The sequence below is a fragment of the Takifugu flavidus genome, chromosome 11 (assembly GCF_003711565.1).
Source record: "Takifugu flavidus isolate HTHZ2018 chromosome 11, ASM371156v2, whole genome shotgun sequence".
Lineage (NCBI taxonomy): Eukaryota > Metazoa > Chordata > Actinopteri > Tetraodontiformes > Tetraodontidae > Takifugu > Takifugu flavidus.
The window spans coordinates 14,043,718-14,068,763 of record NC_079530.1 but is presented as its reverse complement, the minus strand read 5'-3'; the positions used below and the strand labels follow the sequence as shown (position 1 = coordinate 14,068,763).

The 25,046-nt window shown below is 45.8% G+C and overlaps 1 protein-coding gene across 6 annotated transcripts in view; it reads right to left on the bottom strand.

The window, feature by feature from the left end:
* Nucleotides 1-25,046, bottom strand: part of LOC130533725 (Kv channel-interacting protein 2) — a 48,549-nt gene that overhangs the window by 4,097 nt on the left and 19,406 nt on the right. The window contains exon 1 of one of the 6 annotated variants that reach the window (XM_057047388.1): nt 9,733-10,251. The exons of 3 other annotated variants lie outside the window; for them this stretch is intronic. In XM_057047388.1, the coding sequence (XP_056903368.1) occupies nt 9,733-9,838 (106 nt within the window). In that variant the 5' untranslated portion in view covers nt 9,839-10,251. Of the gene's footprint in view, nt 1-2,574; nt 6,752-9,732; nt 10,252-25,046 lie in introns of those variants that run through there. 2 more of the 6 variants (XM_057047386.1, XM_057047387.1) reach the window with 2 other exon arrangements.

The window sequence follows — 25,046 nt, the reverse complement described above, 5'->3', positions numbered from 1 at the left end:
CTCCATGCAGCAGACAGATGCAACAACACACATGCTTGTTGCGTGTTCGGACATGTCGCCGACGTCCCGGCTGACCTGGCTCGGCGATGGGAGACCACGATTATCGCCTCGAAAAGTAGACGAGAGCAACGCGGGGGACGCACAGCGAGGAAAAAAACAGCGAGTTCTAAACACACTCCGCCGCAGTTCAGGCCCAAACAGCAGTTCTGACGCGTTTTGCTTCGTTTAAAAGAATGTTCGAGTCCAAAAGGAAGCAATACCCACATGCACACCCAACAGATTTAAGAACTTGAGAGGTGAAAGAGGGGGAACAAGGAAAAACGGAGCCTCCACGGCCTCTGTGATGTGTCACCGTGTCATCTGGAAGAGCCTGAAGCGCTCCGCTGCTGCCAGAGCAGACAGAACACACCGTTCAGTGGTTACCAGATTAATACTGAACATCTCACTGCCACACACACACACACACACACACACACACACACACGCGGCCCCTGCATGCTCCAGGCTCTGTGGACACTTGTTTGTCTACATGTGCGACAGGACTGAGATTAAGGCTCAGATTTACATGGAAAAGCCATTTGGAAAAGTACTGGTAGTCATTCAAATTCAGCTTCTGCCTGTACTCAGCAAACAGAGGAAATCTAATTGCAAGCCGGGACAAAATTCACGAAAGCTGCGCAGCGACCTTGATGGGAACCTGTGCTGTCACTTGCATGGAGGAAGCCGACGTGGATGAGATTTGGTTTGAAGAACATTGGATTAACAAATGAACCGTGAAGTAGAGACTTGAGGGCTGCCTCTCTTCCAGGGGAGGCAGTTTGTGTTTAGGATGCCTCTTAGACATCTCTCTGGGGAGGAGTTTCAGATATGTCCAGCCTGGAGGAGACTCAGAGGCAGACCGGGGATAGGCTGCAGGGATTACATCTCCCATCTCGCCCTGGAGCAGCTCGCTACCTGGCGGAGGCGGCTGGGGAGAGGGCTGGGCTCCCGTTTGAAATGACCTTTGACCCCGACCCACATAAGCACAGGAAGAACAGAATTATGTGCAAAGTGATTCTGGGGACACCTCCCTTAACAGTTGAATATATTTACTTTCTTCAGTGGTTAGAATCCAGGCGCCTTTACTGGAGAGACATTTGCATGTTATTAGCAGATAACGCAGAAGGTCCCTGTACCACTCTGAGGGTCTTTAGGACCAGCTAGGGGCCCTCATTAATGCATATATGACCCAACGTACACACGTGCCCTCTTCAGAAACTGCTTTGGAAGGATCTTTCCACTTCTTCTCACAACCAGAAGTCGACACAACCAGTTTCAGTGAGGAATCGCGTCATAACTGTTGAAAAAGTTAAAGTGCCAAAGCTGTGATTTTCCCAGGCTGTGAGCATTTGTACTGAAGTCCTGAACAACGCAGTTTAAAACAACATTAACAACATAAATTCAGCCTCCTCTGCATGAAACATGGAGCTGCAGATATTTGTGAGAGCCATAAAAGCCGAATCAGCCAGAAGCTGTCAATGTTTATATATGCTTGCTTTAGTACGCAGGCAGACCCTCCTCCCCAGTCCCTCAGTCTTCTCTCCATCTTGCCTCTTTCTGTCTCAGGGTTTTTTGTTCTTTGCTGGTGATGAAATTTCTGGCTTGCTTGTCTCTGAGCAAATGTTCCCCAGCTGCCTTGGAAGATATATTGGATCTCAGCGGGAACAACCTGATTTTAGGGAAAGGCTTGCCTCACTTTAAAGGTCTCTATTACACATAAAGACACACGGAATTGTGTCTGATGCCACACCTGCTGGTGTGTCCATGAACATAAAACAGCTGGTTTTCCCCTCTAAAGCTGCTGTGGCCCTGACAACCAGATCAGATGGTTTTTATCTGAGACAGACCAGGTAGGAAATAAAATTCATTTGTCATCATATCAGAAAAAGCAACTCTTGGCACTTTATTTGGCTGCATTATGAGACTCGCACCCCGAGTGGCCTGATCGCGATAGTCTGCCCCTGGATGCAATGACAGATGATCGGTGGGGGGGGCAGCTCTATTTTTAGCACGACGGCGATTTGTTTAGAGGCGATATTCAAGAACTTTTGAAGGAGCTGTGCGTGCTGTAAACTCTGGAGAGTTGGAGTCTTTCGAGGTGCCGTAAAACCACGTCTCAGCTGGTGCTGCGGTGAGACTGAACCAGAAGGTTGGGACTCCTATTATTAAGCTACGGTGGCGCTGGTTCAGGGGCCACCTTTGCAAGTTTAATGAAGACACACTTGGCTGATGAAGGTTTGATTTTCTTTTGTCTTCAATTCAGAAAAATCATTTTCAAAGCAGGAGATATTTTTGTATTTCAGTCAAAGCACCCCCTCCCCCCCCCACACACACACACACACACACAGGTGACAGAACCATAAATAGGTGCGACAAAGACGGCTGTTTAGTGACGAAATGAGGCCGTTTCACTTTGTTGCGTCCGATTCACTTTAGAAAAACACACGCAGACACTCCACATCCCAGCGGCAGCAGCCCTCACCATATTCAACATCTGGACTTCGGACTTCGGACTTCTCTGCTTTGCTCTCTTACCATTTGTCTTACCTGCCGTAGTGAGGTCGATTAGCCCCAGAAAGTGCATCAGTTTGAGGGAGCTGCAGACCACCAACAGAATGCCTACTGTCTGCAGCCCCTCCACCTCCCATTTCTCTCGGAAAAACAGATGCATCCTTTTCCCCCTCTCCCCTCTCTGTTGCTGCCTAGAGAAATTGTTCACGTGCCGCGAGGAGAAGCACGTCCCTCCAGCCGTGCGGCTCCAGCCAGGTACGGACCGCCTCGGTCGCCTCAGTCTCCGTCTATGTGTCGGGATGTGGCCATCCTGTCTCTGCGCGGCTCTCCGCCTGCTCTCTCACTGAGGGTTTATTGTTATTCTCCTCATTTCTTCATCCAGAAACAGCAAGTCAGTCGCAGCAGGACTGTGGACCGGCTGCTCCACCCCCGCTGCTGAAGAACCTGTCAGAGGTTGTTTAAGTTCCAGGCGAAGTTGGGGCGATGGGGAGCACCCTGGCAGCCCTGCCACGATTCTCTTCTGACTCCTTCCAATTCTCCAGCTACACAGTCTCCAACTGTCTCCTGCGCTCTCTCCGCCTGTCCTGCCTCTCCTCCTGTTCTCACCCAAACCCCGTCACTCTCCCTCTGCTGCGTCCCTCCCCATGTTTAATTGGGTCACTGATTGGACTGAGTAAGGAACAGGAAAGAGGAGGAGAGATTTCAGAAAAGGGGGAGAGGATACCACAAGAGGATGCTACTAGTGAGTTAAAAGGAGGGATGCACAGGAGGAGTACAAGAAGAGCAAAGGAGGGGAGAGAAACCTGTGAAGGGGTGAAGAAAAAGCAAAAAAAAGGACAAAATAAGTAGATGATGTGGAGAAAGAGTGAGAGAGACGAGTGACGACAGAGAGGAGAAACATCTGACCCAACAGCTAAACTCACAGATGTGCCAGTCTCCCGAGTGACACGCACGCACACACACACACACACACACACGGCCTGGAGGGTAAATCTGGCTATAACATATAAAACATGTGCGGTGGGGACTGGGGGGTGTGGGGGGGGTTCTGTTGTCGACGTCTGGCGCCCTGACAGAGACTCATCTCAAAAGTAATGGAACAAAAAGAGCAGCGCGTTTAGAGGAGTGGAGCCGGTTGGTAATCATTTCATCCAGAATGAGATCTTTGTGAAAACGCTGCAGAAAGACTAAATTGTTGCTCAGTACTGGTTTATCTACGCCACAGCGCCGCAGTACGCTGCTTTCCTCCCACATCAGGTTGACTGGAGTGTGTGTATGTGTGTGTCCTGTGATGGAGTGATGACCTGTCCAGGGTGGATTCCTGCCTCTCGCCTCCAGCGGCGGCTAACAGAAGACGGATGAGTGGACATTAGTCTCAGCAGTCTCGACACGGAAGCATTTTCATGCCATCTGATTTAATTCCATCTCAAACAGCAGGACGCTGTTTCCTCCACACATCAGCTCATATTTCTGACTGTTATTTATCAAAATGGACTTGAACTTGAAAAACTGATTTTCTACGATGTAATTAATCAGCAGTCGTGTGCTTAATTGGATTTCTTTAATCACCTGAGAGCCAAATTATTTTACCTAATTGGTACCATGTACCTTACATGTATTTATGGGTGCACTTAATCACACAGGCCGGATAAATTCCTAATTATGGTGACATTTTCAGGCCAGCAGAGTCTGCAGCCAAAGTCAAATCAAGGAAGGGAGTCTGAGAGATTCCGGTTGTGTATTTATCATCGAACAAGACAGAACAAGATGGCTGAAGCACTGGAGGTCATTTCCAAACACTTTTAGAGACTCTGTGCAGCAGGACTCCACATAGAGCCACTTTCTGAAGCCTGGGTGTGTTTAAAAGTTTAAGGCATCAAAACCTACACAAGAGGAAATCAGCCAAAGCTGTCACGATGACCTACAGTAAACTTTATACCAGTCCTCGATGGATATCCGTGTGTGCGTGGGGTCGGGCACTGGTGGGCAGAGCTCAGCAGGGAGACAGATGAGGGATAAAAAGGTGTTCCTGAACCTGGTGTTGGTGGTTAGGGGCTCCTGTAGCGCCCTCTGGAGGGCAGGAGGGCAAACAAACTGTCTGCAGGTTGGAGTCATTAGTAAAGGACGTTGTGTTTCTGTAGATGTCTCCAATAAAAGGAAGTGATGCTCCAGCGATGCGGTGAGGAGGCGTGGGAGGTTTTCACCACCTTATGCAACAACAGGTCCCAATAGTTCCCATATCCGACAGTAATACACTTGGTCAGGATGCTCTCAATAGTGCAGCAGGATGTCTGAAGACGTGGCCTTCTCAGGATTTGGTTGTTGGAGCAATTTAGTGTCCCAACGAGGGACAATACCACCTCAGTACCATCGATGTGGATGGGATGGTGGGTGAAGGCCTTCCTTCTGACATCAATGATGAGCTCCTTGGTCTTCATGGTGTGGGGACACAGATTGTTATCGGCGTAATAACGCAGATTCAGGGTTTCCCTGTTTGTGTTCAGTGTTCTTTTACCATCTACTGATATTGTCACAACACTCAATACAGTAACATTGAAGAACAGGTAAAAAAGCATCACATGTGACCAAGAGTGAGAGGTCACAGCATCATAACATGGGCCAGCTTATTACTTGGGCTTTAATTTGAGATTTTGACAGGTACACACACCCCTGCGCACACACACTTGGGTGGTAATAAACCATTACAGTATGGTAATGAGTCTCAGCTGATTAGTCTCTGTGAGGCATATCGTGCCTGCAGCCAGACCCAGAATAATTGAAATACCTCCAGATTTAGATGTCTACCTGGGCAATTACCTCGCACAAAACTGATTACAACATCTCAGAAGCGCGAGCACACACACACACACGTGTGCACACGCTCCTCTGCTCACAGAGGAGGTCATCGCTAAATGGTGCTCACAACTGGATTGTGTGTTTCCAATTAGAGAAGCGAAAGCGGCGATCCGTCTGCACGGATAATTAGCGACTGAGGATATTTTTATGACTATGACGCGAGACAAAAACAGACTTGATCCTGCTGAGGCCTGATTCTGTCCCCACAAACTGCAAACAGCTGGAAAATGAGGAGCATAAACTCAATGGGGTGAGACGCAGATGTGGGAGAGATCATCTCTCCTTGAAGGGAAGAGGTCACACTGTAACATTGGTGATTAGTTGTAAAAATAAAATAAAATCCTAAAAGTAGTCCATTTATATTGGTTTTTGAATCGGGCTATAAAACTGCTGTGATGACATATTTAACCTGAAGAGGGCGCTCTCTCCCTACTATAAGTACAGCTCATTTCTCCTCTTAATGTTTTTTATTTTGTCCTACACACCAAATGGAGGAGGCTAATTATAGATGAGCCACTTTTGCACCGTTTCAAATGCTCCTGACATGTTTAAAATGATGTCAGCTCTTCTGATAACCCTTCAGATCAAGCCACAGCTGGCAAATCAACATTAGAGCTGCGCTATTTTGAAGTTCCTCTTCTGGTACTCAGCTTTTAAGAAGGCATCCTGTGTGCCCGAACAGCCCAAAGTAGTCAATCTTAATTGCATAGCCGACAACATTCTCTCTAAACTTATTTCCATCACATCATAAACACTGTTTCCTGCCAGGAGCACACTCAGGTAAACGGGTCGATATGCAGAAACAGAACAACACATCAAACATTAGGAACTGTGGAGGCTAACGGCGTTTGAATCTCTGAAGGGTTGACGTCGGCCGCTGTAACGTTTGCTTCCTGAAAGACCAGTCAGACAAATCTAAAAGGGAAATTACTGCCACAGAAATTGGTTTAGGGAGAAAGCCAGCAGTACTTTGAAGCCAGACAAAGCATCACAATATTGGAATGAAAGACAATCAAACATTAAATGTAAAGTTAATTGAAATGAGCTGGCAGCCGCTCGCAGGAAAGTGCACCATCCAGAATGGTAATGAGGAATCAGTCAAGAATAAACTACAAATTGGCTGTTAAACTGATCACTGAATAACAACATCTGCAGCCTGTTTGTGTGTGTGTACAAAATTAGCAATTAAGAGCGTGTGCTATGGTGGGGTAAAGCCTCTTTTGACAGGTACATGAGGTTTAAACAGCCATGTTTTGATGGTAAACAGCAATTTCAAAAATTCAGAAACCTTTGCACACATTTTGTTGTTTTGTCTACGCTGTTCCAACATTTACTTCTGCTCTGGAAATGTTTGCTAACTTTCCTTGCTACAATCAGTTAGTTTGCCTTTGTATGGACAGCAAGGGTGACCAAGTTTCACCTGCTTTGATCGCTCCGAGAGAAATGCAACAATATTCCTTAAAGCTGCCTTCTGTCTGTTTCAGCATCTCAGGCCTCATTTCAAATGTGACATTAAAAAGTGCTGAACGGTTCCAGGTTAGGCTGCATAAGAGACACAAAGCTAAGCTGTATTAATGCAAATCTCCCAGACAAGTTAGCGAGGAATGGATTCAAGAACAGGTTTAACACGCACGCACGTGTGTGTGTGTGTGTGTGTGTGTGTGAGTGAGAGAGAGAGATGTGTCTATATGGATAAAAGAACAACAGTTGTTGGGTTCTGCTCTATTTTATCTGACACATGTCTGCAGAAAGATGATAACATTGAGAACAAACTAATGGATTCAAACACACACACGCACACACAAACACACACAGACACACACTTTAAGAATGGAAGGATAGGGCCAGGGAAGCAACACAGAAAGAAGCAGAGAATGGAGTGAATTGTGTATTAAATATCCTCGGCCTGATCGTCCCAGGGTCTCATCTTGTGGTTGGCTGACCATCAGAGGGAGAGGACACACAGGGACAACAGGACCGTTTCCTCCACACGCTGCTTCAGAAAGTTTTCCTCACATAGATTCTTTTTTTTTCTGATTTACTAACAGGAAATAAGAATGTGTTTAGCTGCACCTCAGATATGGTGCGTTCATTTATAAAGTTCATTTATTGTTCTTTGCAGTTACACCCAGGATTGTAAATTGTTAGTTTATATATCATTAGCTTTTGTTTACTGGTGAAACGTTGCTGAAATGCTGCAGAAATGCTGCGAATCTGAATGTGAAAAACGTTTTTAGAGGATCGCGTTGCTGTTACTGTTGGGAATGTTTTTCTTGATTGTTTAATCATTATTTTACTGAGTGTTCCTGAATTCAGCCCGGCGTGTCTCTCATTCCGTAGTTAATTAATACAGTAAATCTATGGAGACGGTAATAATACAATGCTGTTCTAGTTCGGAGCGAGATTATATTCACTTCATTAACGACTTAATGATACTCAATATTTACATCTCCCTGAAATCAATTATAGTTGACAGCCTTAATTTATTTGTTTTTCTTTTTACTGACGTGCCCAATCAAGTTCAGACCCCCCAATCAAAGAAAAGATTAAGAGAGAGAGCTTTTGCCTATATAATTAGGTATGGCCATTGATTGGTGGGATTAGGAAAGGGGAAAATATGGCAACAATTATTATACGTCATGAGGTGAGCATGGGCACCATTTAAATATGAAGCTAACCGCAAGGTGGAAGTCACCTTGGAGTGGATCTGAATGTCAAGTACATCTAATTTTAGAGATTCTAGAGGCAGCTTTGTTACCTGCTATGTTGTCTCGGTTGTTCTGAATACTGCAGACATTTAGCGGTACACACATTCTATACCGGACACGTTCCAATAGCAGGGGTGGGGGGGCTACACCGGTGTGTTGTTATTGGAAACTCTTTTAGTCTGAAGAACATCCCATCATTCAGACATCAGTTTCCACATCCTGAACTTTTAAAAACTCACTGCAGCAATTAGCCATTAGCTCTGAATCTATCAATTCCATGTTAACCCACAGACAGGAGTGCACCTTGTCCATATACTGTGCACTGGCCCATCACCTACATCAGCATGTTTTACATTCAGTGTGTGTGTGTGTGTGTGTGTGTGTGTGTGTGTGTGTGTGTGTGTGTGTGTGTGTGTGTGTGCGGAGGAGAAGATCTGCCACAGTGCTCATTAGAGTAATGGACAATTCACAGCTTTCTTATAACTCCACTTTGATCAAACTGAATCAAAGAAATGGTGAAAAATAAAATGAAGTGACTCCAATCACTGGTTGCATTCTGTCAACTGGATGAGGTTCTGCTCTCAGTTACCCAAAATTCATTAGTTTAAGTATTCACTAAGCTGGCACACCCCCAAACAGCGATGAGGTCAGCGGTGTTCTGTAAAGAACTGTCAAATGAACACTGATAATGCATGTGTCAAACAGTGTATACGTGTTTCCAAGGTGATCTGGCATTAGCAGAGGTGTTGGCAGAAGCTGATGGCTGGGTTCGATCCAGCAGGTGTGTCACTGTGGTGTCCAGAACCTCCAACCATAGCAAATCCCCCAACAATCCGGGGATTACAATGACAGCGCATGTCCGATCTGCAGAGCGTGATGTGACGTGGGTCGGGAAAAGATTCCTCGGGCCAGAACTTGGGATACGCTGCGAGTACAGCTGCTGTCTGATATACCCAGAGCGACTAGGTGCATCCTGGGAAAGGATCTGAGCTAAAATGAGAATGTCATCTTCCCTACCGCCACCAACAGAGAGCAGATAAGAGAGCAGACAGGACAGTCGACTGGGCGGAGCAGTGGTCATCGTTGTGTTACTAATGTGTGAATGGAGCCACCATGGGAGCAGGAACTGATTACCTACAGATGAATAAGCTCAAAGCAAATGAAAAAATGTGTTCAACTCCATTAATCCTGGTATCAGGTCAGATAAGATGCAAATGAAACATCTCTGTATTCAGTCCTGCCGCAGCTCCATACGAGGCTATATGCTAACAGGAGCACTGAGAGGTTGTCTGACACTCCCTCTCAGCACTCAGACCCACTCTGCCCATAGTGTTATTGATTAAAGGGTAAAAGCACTCACCCCTGGGGCAAAGGAGGCCTCACAAACAGCTAAAGTTACTCTGTATATGTTTGTGTGTGTGAGAGGCTCAGGGAAGATGCTGGGATGCACTGGAGTAACTAAAACCCTCAGACAGGACTGCAGCCGCTCAGGACCGGAGGGACTGGAGACTGCAGATCCAAGTGCCAACTCACATACGCACCCACACACCCGCCCTGCCTTCAAACCGCAACTTGTCAATTGTTAATAAAGTGTCAAATCTGCCATAAGTTCCATTACCTTCCCCACCGACAGGCTCAAACATCCCGAACTGCTCCAGGACTTTGATGAAGAGCCCCATGACCACCAGAACAGCGATGATCTCCAGGCCATCCAGAGTCAACATCTTGGGAGACCGCCGTCTGTCATTGCCCACCACTGCCCCGGGGAGCCGCCCCGGATCAAGTCGGGCCGAGTCGGGCCACCGAAACAAGTCCCAGAGCCAACCTGAGGACTTTGTCTAACTTTTCTGAAGCGTTCCTTCTTGTCCGACGTCCTCACTTTTACTCACTTTGATCCAATGTTGTGAGTTGAGAAACGCAGATGGGGAATTCCTCCCATGTCCTGGAGGCCACAGCGCTGCTGGAGCTACAGGCTGCAGGACTCACTGTCAAAAAACCAAACTAAAGTTTGAAGAACCTGTTCTTTTCTTATTTTTCTCCTCTTTTTTTCCTCTTGCACCAGGGCCCCCGATGAGGTATGAAAACTTGGGATGTGCTGTGCTTGGTAGTCCTTTGGCAGTGGTTGTCAGGAGTGTTGTGAGGGGGGAGTAGGAGTGAATGAGGGAGGGAGGGAGGGAGGGAGGGAGCGGATGGAGAGAGAAAGGCAAGGGGAGCGGATGAGTGGGAGAGAAAGCAATGAAAATTAGAGGGGAAAGAGAGGGGGAGAGAGAGAGAGCAAACTCTTGCTATCCAGTGACATTACCTACATTGATTTGTCTAACGCGGTTTCCTTGGTAACTGGAGGATGTTTTTAAAGGCCCAGATTTAACAGATGAAAAGAAAATAACTATCAAGTCTGATCTCAAACTGCACGTTCACGCGGTGGAGACGGTCGGAGGCTGTCGCATCTGCTTCTGCAGCTCTCCCGCTCGATGCGTCGCCTCATTACACTTCAGAAATAAGTTCCCATCCGAGATGAATGTGGAAAAAAAAAGATTTCTTTGTTGGAGTTATGCAAGCGGGATGTTTAGAAGACACATATGGAGGGAAAACAACATCCTTTTAATTAAATCCATTGATTCAAAGGTAACAGTGAAGACAGACTTCTACGAAACAGTGTTATCTTTGATTAATTAAATAAATTTGGTCTCCGTCGGCAACCTGATTTTTATTTCTGTAATTTTCACTCACGTGAGCTGTATAAAACCTTTAAATGCTTCTTTAAATATGTAAATGCACATTAATGAGCTGCTCTGTTTGTGGGAAGGTACTTTTGCTTTGCATCATTCAAATTATGAGGTTGCCTGTCAATCATTATGCACTTGGAATGATTCATAATTCATGGAATGACCAGTAGAATATTACGATGTTATATATAGATACATTTGGTGTATCCACTGAATAGCTGCAGCATCTCTAACTGGGCTTATAGAGGTGCCTTTAAAGTAGATTTTTATTGGCTTCCATTTATGTAGGATAGACGGGTAAAGAGCCAGAGCGAAGCTCCAGCCATGAACTGTAAGAACCTGGAGTTAAATATTGGATTTCCATTGTGTATGCCATCAGGTGAAGTTGGTTTAATCAAATTTTCAGCACGAACCGGTGCAGGCTGCTACTCTTAGCCACCAGTCGATGTGCCGTCCCAGCAGGCCTCCCAGCGAGGGTATCACTTCACCCACGGCTGCAAAAATAACAGAAACAGAAACTGGAAAAAAAAAGTTCGGGTGGTGCCTCGTTATTTGTTTTCACCCGATGAATCCACGTCTGCTTTTTTTTTGGTGGGGGGGGGGGCAGATGAATCCTGACAGGTGGGCTGTGACTGCATCCACTGCCTGCGTCGCTGGTTTGGTGACGTTCTTGTCCAATTCCAGCTGGACGGTGCAGCGGAGGACCTCATTACAGAGACGGTCCGTCATCTACAAGGTGACTGGAAACCTAATCTCTGGTGATGTCACGCCGCCCAAGCAGTGACACGGCGCAAAGACAAGCACGGACCAAACCCTCCTCGTCCTTTGGCTAACGCGCGCTGGCTGCTTTGAAGTTGGGCTGCGATCGAGGACCTTATGAACGCAGAGCGGCACCAGAGACGCCAGGCTGACACGTCGGCTGAAAATGTCGTCTATGAGCTGGAGAAATGTGCCATTTGAGTGGAAAAACAGAGAGGAGGAGGGCTGGAGAGGGGGTGCGGGACGCTGCGGGAGAATAATGATAAGTAACAGAAGACAGGGAGAAGCAGAACCCGAAGGAACAAAGGAAGGACAAACTGGAGAGTGAGGGAGGTTACATCCATCTGCAGCTTTCTTTAAAGCGCCAAGGAGAGATGCATCTATTCTTTATTACCCTTCAGCACGTCCCCCCTCCTGGAGGATTTTTCACCTCATTCTGGTTGTCACAATAGAAAATTGGCCCTGCAGATGTGTCCCCGACTCTATCTGCTGCCCCGAGTCCTCTTCTTTTCCTCATCAAGTTTATGAGAACGTCAGCCACGGCGGTTTGAGGGTCAAGGCTGGCGCGACTAAAAGGTGACGGATTTTAGTCTCCTGGGGACGGACAGTCGTCGGGAAGATCCATTGAGTCACAACAGTCCGGGCAACCACTCGGGGCAGCAGAGGTCATTCGTTAGAGACACTTAAGAATAATCTGGTGCAAATATAACATAAACAATCCCTCCCATGAGTGTCAAAACAGATTACCAATGTCCTTCAACACCAGGAAATCCTTCTACACACAAATATGTGATGTCCTCGACCTGTATTAACAGAAGTTACGCGGCTTCCCATCAGGCAATTATCGATCTTTCCAAACTCCTTCTGCTGCTAAATATACGCTAAGTAATGATTAAAGAGGTGAAGTCAGCTGATACCGGAGTGTTGATCAATCTGCTGCTGGCAGGGGAAGCCTGCGTTGTATACCTCCTGACATATGCACCGGAGATTTGTCACACGGCTACCTGACGGCTAGTCTGTTTGATACCTGTTTGATACCACACCGAGACAGGTGTGCCGTTGCTATGGCGCCAGGAAGGTGGATCGATCGAGACACGTTTCTTATTTACAGAAAATGGCGATGGAACAACATGATTATTGACACACCATGTTTGTACTCCTATCTTTGTGAGGACTCACACCATTATCTTGTCCCGGAATATCACGGCTAATTGCCAAACTGTATCCTCAAGGTTAAACCCTTAACCTTCAAACAGGCCATTGAGGTTCTCCCTTTTGCAGGTGGAATGCAAATTCTGCTCCTCATGACGTAGCATGTACACACACACACACACACACATATACTGTAATGGATGGTCTCCATTCTTGAGATACCGCTGATTAAAACAGGAGCCACAGGTACTCATGCAAACTAAAATCATATCGTGAGATTGTGAATTAGCAGAACACGTTTGTCAGTAGTAACCGAGTAGTTATCCATGACAACATGTCGTTTTTAGTCAAACGTGAGCTGATCTGTATCTAGACGATCAATGCAGCAGCGATACGACACCACGGATGGCAAACTCACATACGTGACTGGAAATCTTTTAATGGTTGCTCAGCCAGAAAGGAGCCATATGGTGGGCGTCAACAGTAATATCATACATTTTTTATGGCGTTACTGACGGTTGCACAGACAGAAGAAAGTGCCTCTCACCTTTCCTCCTCAGCAGGTAAGACAGTGGGAAAACTGACATGAGGATGAGTGCGTAAAAACCTCCCATGTCCTCTTCAGAGGTGCTCAAGCTGACCGCGGCTGACATGGTCCCACCAAGTGGTTAAAACTGTATAAAAAGAAAACTAATCCAGGGAGCAGGACGGCGTTTCCACCTCCCTCAGTGGGCGTAGGCGTCCATAGTTTAGTGGGCTGTGGCTTCCATATTCTGATGAAGTATCTTTATACCTCTCCCCTCTCTTAAGTTATTATAATATGAAGCAAATTTTTATATTAAACATGTCTTATTTGTCTCAAGTACACCTGCACATATATTATAAAGAAATAGCACCTGTCTGGCAGGGCAGTTTTCTCCACATAATGGTGTGTGTTCTATATGTTTACATAGAGCCGCCACCTCTAAATCACCTATTCAGACAGTCTGAATATGACCCTGGAGGTCTGTTTTTCTTACACTGACAGTGTGTTTCGTTAATTTGTGTCACCGCTGCTCCGCGAGTAGACACAACACACACTCACCAGGAGCTTACAGCCGGGCAGATACCTGCAGATCCGACGATAAGAAGGAAATTTCCACTTCTTCAGTCGGAAAGGGGGGGGGGGGGGGGGTGGGGGGGGGGGTGTGTGTGTGAAAATTATACAGCAGACTTTGCAAGGTGTGAAGTAAACAATGTATTATTTATGGGGCGGCTCGGACCCAGAGTGAGAACTCGTAGAAGCGGGAGAACAGGTGCTGGATAGCTCGAAGTCTGCAGGGAAAGAAGAAAGAGAATGGGGGAGAGGTTTGTGGGGAAGAGATAGACCAACAAACTGTAGGAGAGGAAAGAGAATAGCAAAATAAGGCAGGAGTGGGGAGGGAATGGAAAACCTGGTGTTAAAGCACCGCGAAATACAGCGAGAACATCAACTTTGTTAATGGCACTCAAGTCCAAACGCCTGCAACTTCAATCAGCATCCACTTGAGGTCAGTAGAGATTAAAGCATTTACATCCTAAACACTTTATTTAGGCAGACACTGCTCCCTCGCACGGCTACAGTAAATGCGATAGGAAAAGAAACTCTTATTTTGTGCTTTTTGTTGAGTCGATGCCAAGTCTGTCTCTCCATCTTATCAGCAGTGAGTCCTCTGGTGAACCTTTAAGCTCATCCTGGCGGGCAGCCCAGCGCCCAGCAAGATAAAGTAATGAGTGAAGAGACGCTGAGATCAGTTCCCCTCAAAAAACACCCCGCAACAAATGATCAGACAGGTGCGGCAGACAAAACAAACTCTTTTCATCCTTAATTATTGTGCCTGACTCATTAAAAAAGAAAACTCTGCGTGATTGGATTCAATTACTCCCAGTGGATGAGGGGACAATGACAACAAGTGCGTGGAACAGGCTGACTGGACAGGACAGAAGGTGCAAAGTGGTTCAACCTATAGCAGAGGACAAACCTGCACACACACACACACACACACACACACACACACACACACACAGGATTGATCGAGAGGAACGCAATGTTGATCACTCGTGAATGCGGGCTTTAGTGCACAATCAGGTGGAGACGAAGGTAAATATCAGGAATGGTGGCATGGTGATTGTGTTGACGAGTCGATACCGTTTCAGTCCTCTGTCGCAGGAAAAGTGTCAAGCTTCTCCTGATGAGGGGAGGGGCTAATGGTGAGGGGAAGAAGGGAGGAGAGGAAAAGAAAGAGAGGCGGTTGTCATGGACACGACACATAGCATCAATTCCCCAGGTCTGTGCAACCACACAAAGCTGGACACACACACACACACACACACACACACACACACCACACACACACACACACCTCATCTACTTTCCCTCTGCTCTATTGGTGAAAATGACAGGCAGACGTTCCCATTTCACCTGTGATATTGCAGCCAATGAGCATATCGATCCTGCGTACATGACACGCTATAACACACACACACACACAGACACACACACACACACACTCGCATCACTGGTTGTGGTTCCACACACTGTAGTTCTCCTCGATGTCGCTGGACCTCTCGGATGTGAAAAACCTGATTGACGTAGCCATGGCGTCATTAGTATTCTGCACAGTATTCCAGTACATGAATGCAGCCATACTGTAGATATCTGCATGCAGCCTGTCCCACTTAAATGTGGAGTAGTCACATACTGGAGACCTATAGAGCATCACAGGAGGTTTCTGTGTAATGTATAAATGTATATATGATTTCAATTGGAGGAAATCAAATGTTTGTTGCACTGAGATGACATTTCTACAAATGACTTCATATTTTGCCATCCCAGCTGGGAAAATAATGCAGTTTGTAGAGATGAAGCAATGTAAAAACCCAGAGAGGGGGTTAAATTTTAGAAGCCCCTTTGGCTTTTATAATATAAGGAAGCAAAAGTTTGAAAAGCTCAACACCTCAGGAAAAAGCCACAAAGGTATCCGTGAATGCATTTACTCTACACAGGGTTGCAAAGTGAGGTTTATCGCACTTGACGTACTGCCTTTATTTGGTGTAGGGCAGGCATGTCCAAAGTCTGGCCCGGGGGCCAATCACGGCCCACGGTAAGATTTCATACGGCCCGCAACTTCAGTCTTCCAATGTATTATTTATGGCCCAATGGCACTAACAGAATAAATAAATCACTAAAATGTAATTCCTCCTTTCTTGTAGCTCTTGTAAAAGACAAGAGCAAAATTTACTTGTTTTAAACTTGAATGATAACAGACAACTTTGCATTACATTTATCAAACTCATGGAAATTTAAGGTATTCCATTCAGTTCAGTGTTCAATGTTATCTGACTCTCCAGATATGAATTAAAGGCAGAATTGTGTTTTTAGAGTTGTTCACGTCTGCCTGAGTGGCTTATATTTGGTTACACTGCCATTTGAAAAATAAAGAGAATTGTGACAATGAAAATTGTTTTATAATAGTGTACATTTGCATGTAACTTTTCTGGTTAAAAAAACATCAGAAGGATCTACTGGCCCCCGGGCATCTCCACGTTATCAAATCTGGCCCTCTTTGCAAAAAGTTTGGACACCCCTGGTGTAGGGTTTTGTTTCAGTTATTGAGTTCTTGTTTTGGGATAAAGGTTCTATCCCAAAGTGTCAAACTTTATATTTTTTAGTTCTTAGCTTTTGGTTTGTGTATTCAAACCACTGTGTGATGGTGTGGCAGCGATACGGGCTTTGGAACATTTGGAAAAATAATAAATAAGTCTCGCAAAAGGCCTGTGGCTTCCACATCAGAGGGGGAGGTCAAACTCAAACTCTTGGGTGGCGAACTCATCAAAAGACTGCAGGACCAATCACATGAACCAATCACTAACACTGACACGAGCCTGGTCCTGCTCGAGGTTTCTTCCTGTTAAAAGGGAGTGTTTTTTCTTGTTCTGTGTTCCTCCCTGCTGCTTGTTCGACAATCTTGCCGGTAACAGACGTTATGTAAATGAAATTGAATTGAACCGAATTTGACTTCCTAACATTAAAACGTAGGGATTTAAACCCTACCCCATCTGTTGCATCTATTATATGACAAAGGCCTTCGCAGCAGCCCCAGACGTTACCGTTAGCGCCGCATTCAGGAACAAACACGGGTGGAGAATATTCCAGACAAACTGCTACAGAGCCGACACAGACGGACACACAAAGCGCTCCCGAAATTGCCACTAAGTGCCAAACGCTCAGGAACACGAGCCGTGACGTGTCACACAGTGTGAAGTGAGCGCCGTGGCTATAAATAGCTGGAGAGGAATCAGATTCAGAGAACCGGAGGTGGTAACTGATGAGATCACACATAAACCCTACACCGTGTGTGTGTGTGTGTGTGTGTGTGTGGTGTGTGTGTGTGAGAGAGAGAGGGAGGGAGTCAGACTGACATGCAGACTCGGAGACAAAGCAGCTGACAAAACAGCGGGAGGGTGAAGCAGACTGACAGCATCACTACGACTGAGAGGATCATGTGATGCGACATTGAGGGACGCAAAGTTGGGGGGGGGCTGACAGCACAGATGATGGGAAATATTAAGATAATTTGTCAGGATTTGTCAATCAACAAACACCTCAGGAGAGAGGTGTTGTGTGTGAAAAGAGTGTTGATGTTCAGTTCATTTATTTATGAATATGTGTATATTTCAGTTTGGGATCATTTCTGTCATTGGGGTGCCTCCATCCCCATGAACCTCCTCTCATCCCCTCCGTACCTCTGCATTTGTAGAGGTCATTGGCACATTCTCTCAAGGTTGTCCCTGTCTGAGGTGTGGCGTGCTCATGCCTGGGTGGCTGAGTGGAACCGACAGTTCTGTCCCAGCTGGGGACCGTCGGACTTTTAGTGACTCTGACCACTGGCCTCCCGTGTGGTTTGGCTCTGATGTGCATCTTCTCTTTGTTACCATTCACCCCTGTCCATTACGTAGAGGGAGACACAGATGGAAAGATGGGGGGAGGAGGATACGGATGGTGGAAATTAAATGACTTGTGCAGAAGCAAGTATTCTCCATAACTTTTTACACCTGGTAACTAAAGCAATGCTCTATAAGGAGCGGGTGTCCGGTTCTGTTCATGATGGGTTTTGTGTTTATCCAGATATGAAGTTAACGTTCTTTTTTCGTCATTGTTAACGCAACAATCGGGGGGGTTCTAGCTAGATTCAGATTAATCACACTATGATTTTTAATTAACACGTGGCCTTTCAACCAAACACACAAATTAGCATTGGAGCCGCCCAGAGACCTTCATTAGCTGCGTCTCTGATCTCTATAGTTAGCACTTCATTTATCTACGTTCCAAAGGGAACTTGTCAATAAAGACAGTTAAACGTACTTGCGGTTACTTTGACTTACTTGGCCTTTAATGACTGAGGGGCCTGCTAGAACGAGCTGATTAGAAAATTAATTATTTATCAAAACACTACTAAAAATTTCCCAGGAAAGCTGAAAAATTGAGGACAAGTGGGGAAGGTGTGAATCAAGTCTCTAATTCTTTTTATACACATGTGTGCAAGAGTTTCTGTACGGTATGCTGCTGCCTCAGTCATGTTGGGTGTTGAACAAAAGCTGGAATATCAGAAGTGTGTACATTTTATAGTTCTGTGTCTTTAGTTAATTTAAGGCGAACAAGTTCAAAAATGTATAATGAAGAAGTACAAATTTCATCCTTAATTTGGATCTTTACAGCCTCTCACTCAGTCATGTTGACACACTGTAGTAGTTCACTAGTGGTTGGATTTTAGCACCTTGGACAGAGACACGGAGCCATTCCTGCCTTTGGCCTGTTTAGACGAGCATAAGAGCCGATTACCATCCGATTTCTGGAGTAATCCGATTATTCCAGTGATCTTGTAAACAGCGGGATGCGATATGCTTCATCAGATACAGGAATTTATCCGATTATGAGAAATCAGTTCAACACGCCTTCATTTCTCTCCAATTCTCTGACAGCTCTGTGCATGTCTCCGTTACTCTGATTTATTTTCTTCCATTATATTTACACGTGGGAAAATATAGTAGAAAATGTGACGCAACCACAATGTGATTGGAAGACAAAATACAACAGGCATGAAGGATCAATGAAGGACAGCAGCAGTGTGTAGCCGACCCTGAATCCATTAGCAGACACGTGATATCAGAGAAATAGACTGAAAAAGGGATTTTAGATAATAACAGTTCACACATGCATATAAAAGCATCAGATCAGTAATCTTGCTAATCCTAGTTATTGATTGGTCATGGTCATGGAAACAGGCTTGTTGTTCCACTTCTTTAGATTCAGTGTCACCAGCTGCACAGGTGTTCATGGTGTAAATGTAATGATATATATACACAGTATTTTTTTTTCCCATGAGTGAAAATGATGTCTCATGCTCCCTGAACCTCTCTGTACTGACTTTCTCATCTTGGAATATGCCCGGTTATTGCACCATAACCTGGTCAGCCAGTATATTCAGGTCTGGCCTCCTCCTTTGGGCACATGATGTTGCTGAAGCTGGAGCTCCGCAGCTGCTTCCACCCCAGATCATAGCAGCGCCCCCTGGCTTGTACAGGAGGCACTAGGCATGATGGCTGCACCACCTCATCTGCCTCTTTTCCTACCCTGATGCCCCATCACTCTGTCACAGGGTAAATCTGGACTCCTCAGATCACATGACCTTCTTCTGTTGCATCGGAGCCCAATCTTTTGCTTCCTAGCAAACTGAAGCCTTTTTTCCGATTAGCCTCACTGATTAGTGGTTTTCTTAAGGCTACGCAGCTGTTCCGTCTCAATCCCCTGAGTTCCCTTCTGCAGGTGGACAGGCTCTAACTTTCACTACTGAATGAGTTCTGCTGTTGTCTTCCTACGATTTGTTTTCACCAAAGCTTGAAGTGATCCACCAATCCCGATCATTCAGAATTTTTCCGGACGATGGTTCCCCGCTACCCTTCCACTGAGTTGGACACTTCATAGACCACTGTCCGAAGATGTTTTCTCTGAACCTTCTCAAACAAACCAACAGCTTTTCCATGACCACACGATGCGGCTTTTGACACAGTTGTTTCATGAGAAGAGACTCATCGCATCAGTTATCATGAAATGACTTGTTGTCAGCTGAAAGATGATGAAGATGATCACCCCTGCACTAATTATACAAGAGAACACTCGAATCTAGGTTGCGGCTTTTTTCATTCAGGCTGTGTATCGTAGCTATTCAGATTTCTAAACTAGTCATAACTGAATCTCACACACATTGAGGGTCAGTTTAGAGTCTCTAGCCAATCTAATATTCCTGTTTTTGGACTGTGGATGGAAACACAGAGAGGTGAGAGACAGACCTAAAACCTAATTGCTATGAGGTGATTCTGGGAAACACTGCACCATCGATACGCTCCGTCTCTCTGCAGAACGATATTAAGAAGTACACTTTGGACCCTTTTTTTTAAAGAAAAACAACCAAAAGAAAACACAAAAAGCGAGACCTGATCTAAAACTGTCATCACTGCTCACTGTCACCACTACACTCCATTTATATGCAAATAACGGGTGCAAATATAAAAAAAAAGATCGCTCTGGATGGAAAAAGTCAATGAAAACACTCTCACATTTTAAAAGAATATCAACTTTCAGCAGCTATCTCTGGAGCCAATATATCAAAGCCATAAATGCATTCACACATCATCAATCCTCTCATGTGAGAAGAGACTCCAATAAGTGAAAGACAACCAAGACATAAAAGCCTCATCTTTCCCTCCCTCTTCTTCTCTGCACCACACTTCACTTTTCACCTCTCAGCACCAGTCACACCTTTTGCCCCCGCCACCCCTCTCTCTCAAGATTGCTGCTAATAGGGGATTATTTTTAGCACATAATAGGTGTGTGTGTGTGTGTGTACACACATGAAGGATGGAGGCGATCGCTCCCATCGCTCTCTGGAGTGAGGGACAGAAGTGAACGTAGCCGAGTCTGAAAGAGGAACTCAAGGAGGAGGATTAGAAATGATTTTAGTGCTCAGGAAGTGTGGAGCTCAAGGGTGTAAGGTGGGGAAAAACACAAGCCGTTCAGATAAAAGCCTCCCCACTACAGGAAGCTGACCTGGCAGCTCAAGCTCAACAGGCTGCTCATGCTCTTCTTCAGACATATGAGGGCTGACAGAACCAGCCCAGAGCACCAGCCAATTAAAACACAGCGTACAGCAGCATCCTGGCACGGACTTTGGGCTAAGACTGAAATTAACTCAGTTTCTGGCGTCTCGTCTTCAGCTGCCTACTCACGGGGAGGAGAGTCTGACAGCTGGTCAAAGGCGAGGAGTCTGAATCTGTTTCAAATCAGAAGGATGGGGGGGTAATCGAAGCAGGAAAAACAACGGACACGTCGGCAGCACAGCATCGCGCACGCGGTCGGCAAACACAAACAGCGTGAAGCTGTTCAGGACTAAAATAGTGGGACAGACGCCAGAGTAAAACAAAGGACAAAGAAAAGGAAGCAACAGATACGTGGAGGGATTGTTCGTACAAGGAACACAAATAACTGTAAACCAACTGTCGCGTTTCTTTAAATAGCTGGATCTGGAAATCCACTGCTGGTGCTGAGACAGATTGCGGGAAAGAGATTTTTTTAAAAGGGATCACTTTTTTTCCCCTCTGCCAAAGTGTTGACCTTAAAGTTCTATTTTAGCTCTCTTTTTTATCTTGCCTGGGAAAGAACAAGTCACGAGGTACCGAAAACAGAGGCAGAAGCGAACAATCAGCACCAGCAGGATAAATCAGAATCTCCCTGTCTGGTGCAGAACCAGACCGATATTTCACCGGAAACGAGCGCCGTTCGGCTTGGGCCACTTTAGCCCTCCTGTCTCACAGTTCAAGGTCTTTTTTTTTTAGGTTTCCCGGCCAACTTAAATGGCAAAAAGAGTTGTTGCAGCGTGCAGCAGGCGAGGCTTCAAATGGAGTGGAACAAAAAAACGCGTAAATCAAGCCAAACACAAAGTCGTCCGCCACCCAAGCCCGAAGCGTCGGCTCGGCTTCCTGCCGGCTTTTCATATTGCCTATTGTGCAGTGATATGAGACAGCAGCGGGGTTCCTCTTCATCACACGGCAAAGCACACACGCGTAGAGTAAGTTATCTTTATGGTAATGCACGACGCTCCCCCCACCGGGAGCACCATTACCCCGCACTGGCATGTGGGTCGGTGCACACGGATACGAACACAGCCCCCTGTGTGTGTGTGTGGGTGTGTGTGTCTTTTATTTATTGTCAAATTGAAATTTAATGACACATTTTGGTTAGAACGTGAGCTTAATAAAGGCCAGACCGATGTGTGATGACATCACACACTGATACTGTACTGTACTGCTTTAAACAGGTGTTTTAAAGAAGCAGAGAAAAAGCACGAGGCGTCGTGCACTGAGTTTCTCTGTAAATCTGCCCTGAGAGGGAATGTAGCTGAAATAGGATATGGTGGAGGTTATTTGAGGTTATTAATTAAAAAGTACTTACTTTTTCATATTAGCCTCTGGAGGAAGACTAACACACAGTTTCATTAAGAAAAATGTCAAAGTGGCTAATAAATGACTCAGCTCTATAAAAAGGAAAATGAAAGTGACTTTTTCCTGCCAAAACAGCCCCGACTCGGCTCCGCTGGAGCCCCTAAGGTTGGCTGGTGTAGCTGACGCCCAGATGTTAGCAGATGGGTTTAGAGAGGGGCCCTCCGGGGGTCTGAATTGTTTGCTGGTTCACCGCTTGGACCGCGGGAGCCTCGGCTTTGGAGATGCCGTCTCCAGCCACCACAATCTCATCACAGCTACCGAGGCTTTCACATTTAGGTTTATCGTTCCATCGATGGTCATTTTGAAGCAACAGAAATACTAATAGACCAATAAATTACACATGTAAAAACAACTGATATAATTATGCCATGTACTCATAATCAAGAAGGGTTTTCATTATGTGTCTGGCCATATAAAACTAATTTGAATACTTTCCCCCCTTTTAAAATGTGTTTCAAATGGAGGATCTTTAATTTACAGCAATATTTTTCTTATTTCCCAGGTCTCAACCACCGGTGCCACATTCATAGAGGCAGATAATGGAGACCACATGCACTGAAAACACTTCCCATAATAGTACGGGAAAATTAAATTGTGAGGGTGTGTGCCATTTTCTGTGGTCTAAACGTGTTTGCTTAATAAATGTGTGCGCTGGGGACCAGGTTAACAATATCTAATACATTGCTAAGGTGAATTGACATAAAGATCGAGGGTGGACACACACACACACACACACAGACGGAGCAGAGAAACCTTATTTTCCCTCATGAAACAAACTAATAAGTGGGTATTGTCGGGGCACGGGGTGGGGAGGCTCCAAATTACTGTCATCAGTAATCTCCAGACAAACACCAGCAGCTTATAATCACACATGGTTGAGCTCATTTTCACTGTCTGCAGTGGGACAGATGCATGTAATTAGAATTATATATCATAAATACATTTCCACCTAAATCATTAGAGGAGGCCAAATGGCCAATTGCCCTTTTGGCACAACCAACCGCTCAGAGGGGAATTCTGGCTGAAATGGCACGTCCCTGAGCACTTTCGCTCAGCCAGAAACGCCACAAAACCTAAATACCAAACTGTGAATGGCCTTGATGAAGTCTCCATGTAGCACAGTCATTATACAGTTCAACCCTCGCGCACTGCCATTGCACAGAGGCAAATCTCTCCCTCTCTCTCCCTCGCACAGAAAGCCAGTAGTCATGGCAACTCCTTTTCTGAGTAAACTTAACAATCAGCGGGTGCTGCATGTATACGTGCACTAATAGACACAAATGACTGGCTTTAATAAATACCTCACGGGTGGAGGATGGTAAAGGAGTGGCAGGGTGGGGTGGGGCAGGGTGTGTGTGTGTGTGTGTGTGTGTGTGTGTGTGTGGTGTGTGTGTGTGTGGAGGGGGGGTGCTTTGTTAGGCACAAAGGCTCTAATATCAATAATAATACAATTATTAAACCCTTTCATATACTTCAATGAGCACCGTAGAACACATAGGAAGGCAATTCAATAACCAGGGACAAAGTCTGAGGGAGACACAATAAATCGCATTGATAGCTTCTTTCTAAAAGATCCACCCAGGAGGGGTTGCAGAAGAACAACAAGGCTGGGAGGGCTGATGCACCCAGCGCAGAAACCACCAACTGCTCCGTCCAAATAACGCACGTTTGCCATGAATGCAAAGGGTTGGGCTTTATGGACACGGATGAGAAGAAGGTAAACTTTGTAGACGGACGAGGCCAAGGAGAACCTGAGAAGTTCAACAGAGAACTGGTTCCACAACTAAATCCGGAACAACAAAGGTGGGGCTTTGCCCATTGTACCGGATCAAACTGTTTACAGCGCGTAAACACCATGTGTCTAAATTTAGCCACATTAATGTCGAAATCACCATAATGGTGAAGCCTAATTAATCTCAATAGACAGGATCTGATCCGGGCTGTCAGATTATCCTCACCAGAACACTCACTGACAGCTGCCCATGGCTGCGGAGCCACATCAGCGGCGCCCGGGCTTATTGTTACCTACTACGCCGACTCTGTCACAGGATTTGAGTTTGTCTAAGTAAGTGTGGCGTCGGGCCACAAGAGGGCTGCGTGGCGCAGCTGCTCCGCTGGGATGGACGCACCGCCCGGGAGACACCCGCGTGTTGACGCCGGGTAGCTCGTGTTTCAGCTCGGCTCATCCAGGAACAAGTTAGACATTTTAAACATTTATATGACGTCATATCTGACCGCGCTGGTTACTCAGAGCTGGGGGGGGGGAGCAGGCAGGTGTGGGCAACCTGGTAAAAACTGTGTACATAATGAAGGAGGAACTGTGGAAAAATGAGCTGTAAACTTTAATTCAGTGAAAGAAGAGCGAAAAGCTTTGGGGACTTCATGTTCCTGGATGTTACGGCTAACAAGGAGACTCACTCACTCATCTGACAGCAACACCGGGATGAGTACAGTAGAATGCTACACAGCCGGCACAGAAATTTGATTTTGAGTCTCTACACTCTGAGAACCACACACATTTGCTTCTGTACACTATTTATGGAATCACCGTGACGGATAAAGACTTCCCTGAACACCAGTTCTGTTCTGATCGCTTCCTTTCATAGCTCTACAAATGTCAACGACACCGAGGACTGATAGGAAATAAGCATTTCCACGCCTCTGAGAGCAGGCTGTGGTGGGACTGTACATTATTAGCATGGCAAAGTTGTCGCTGGAG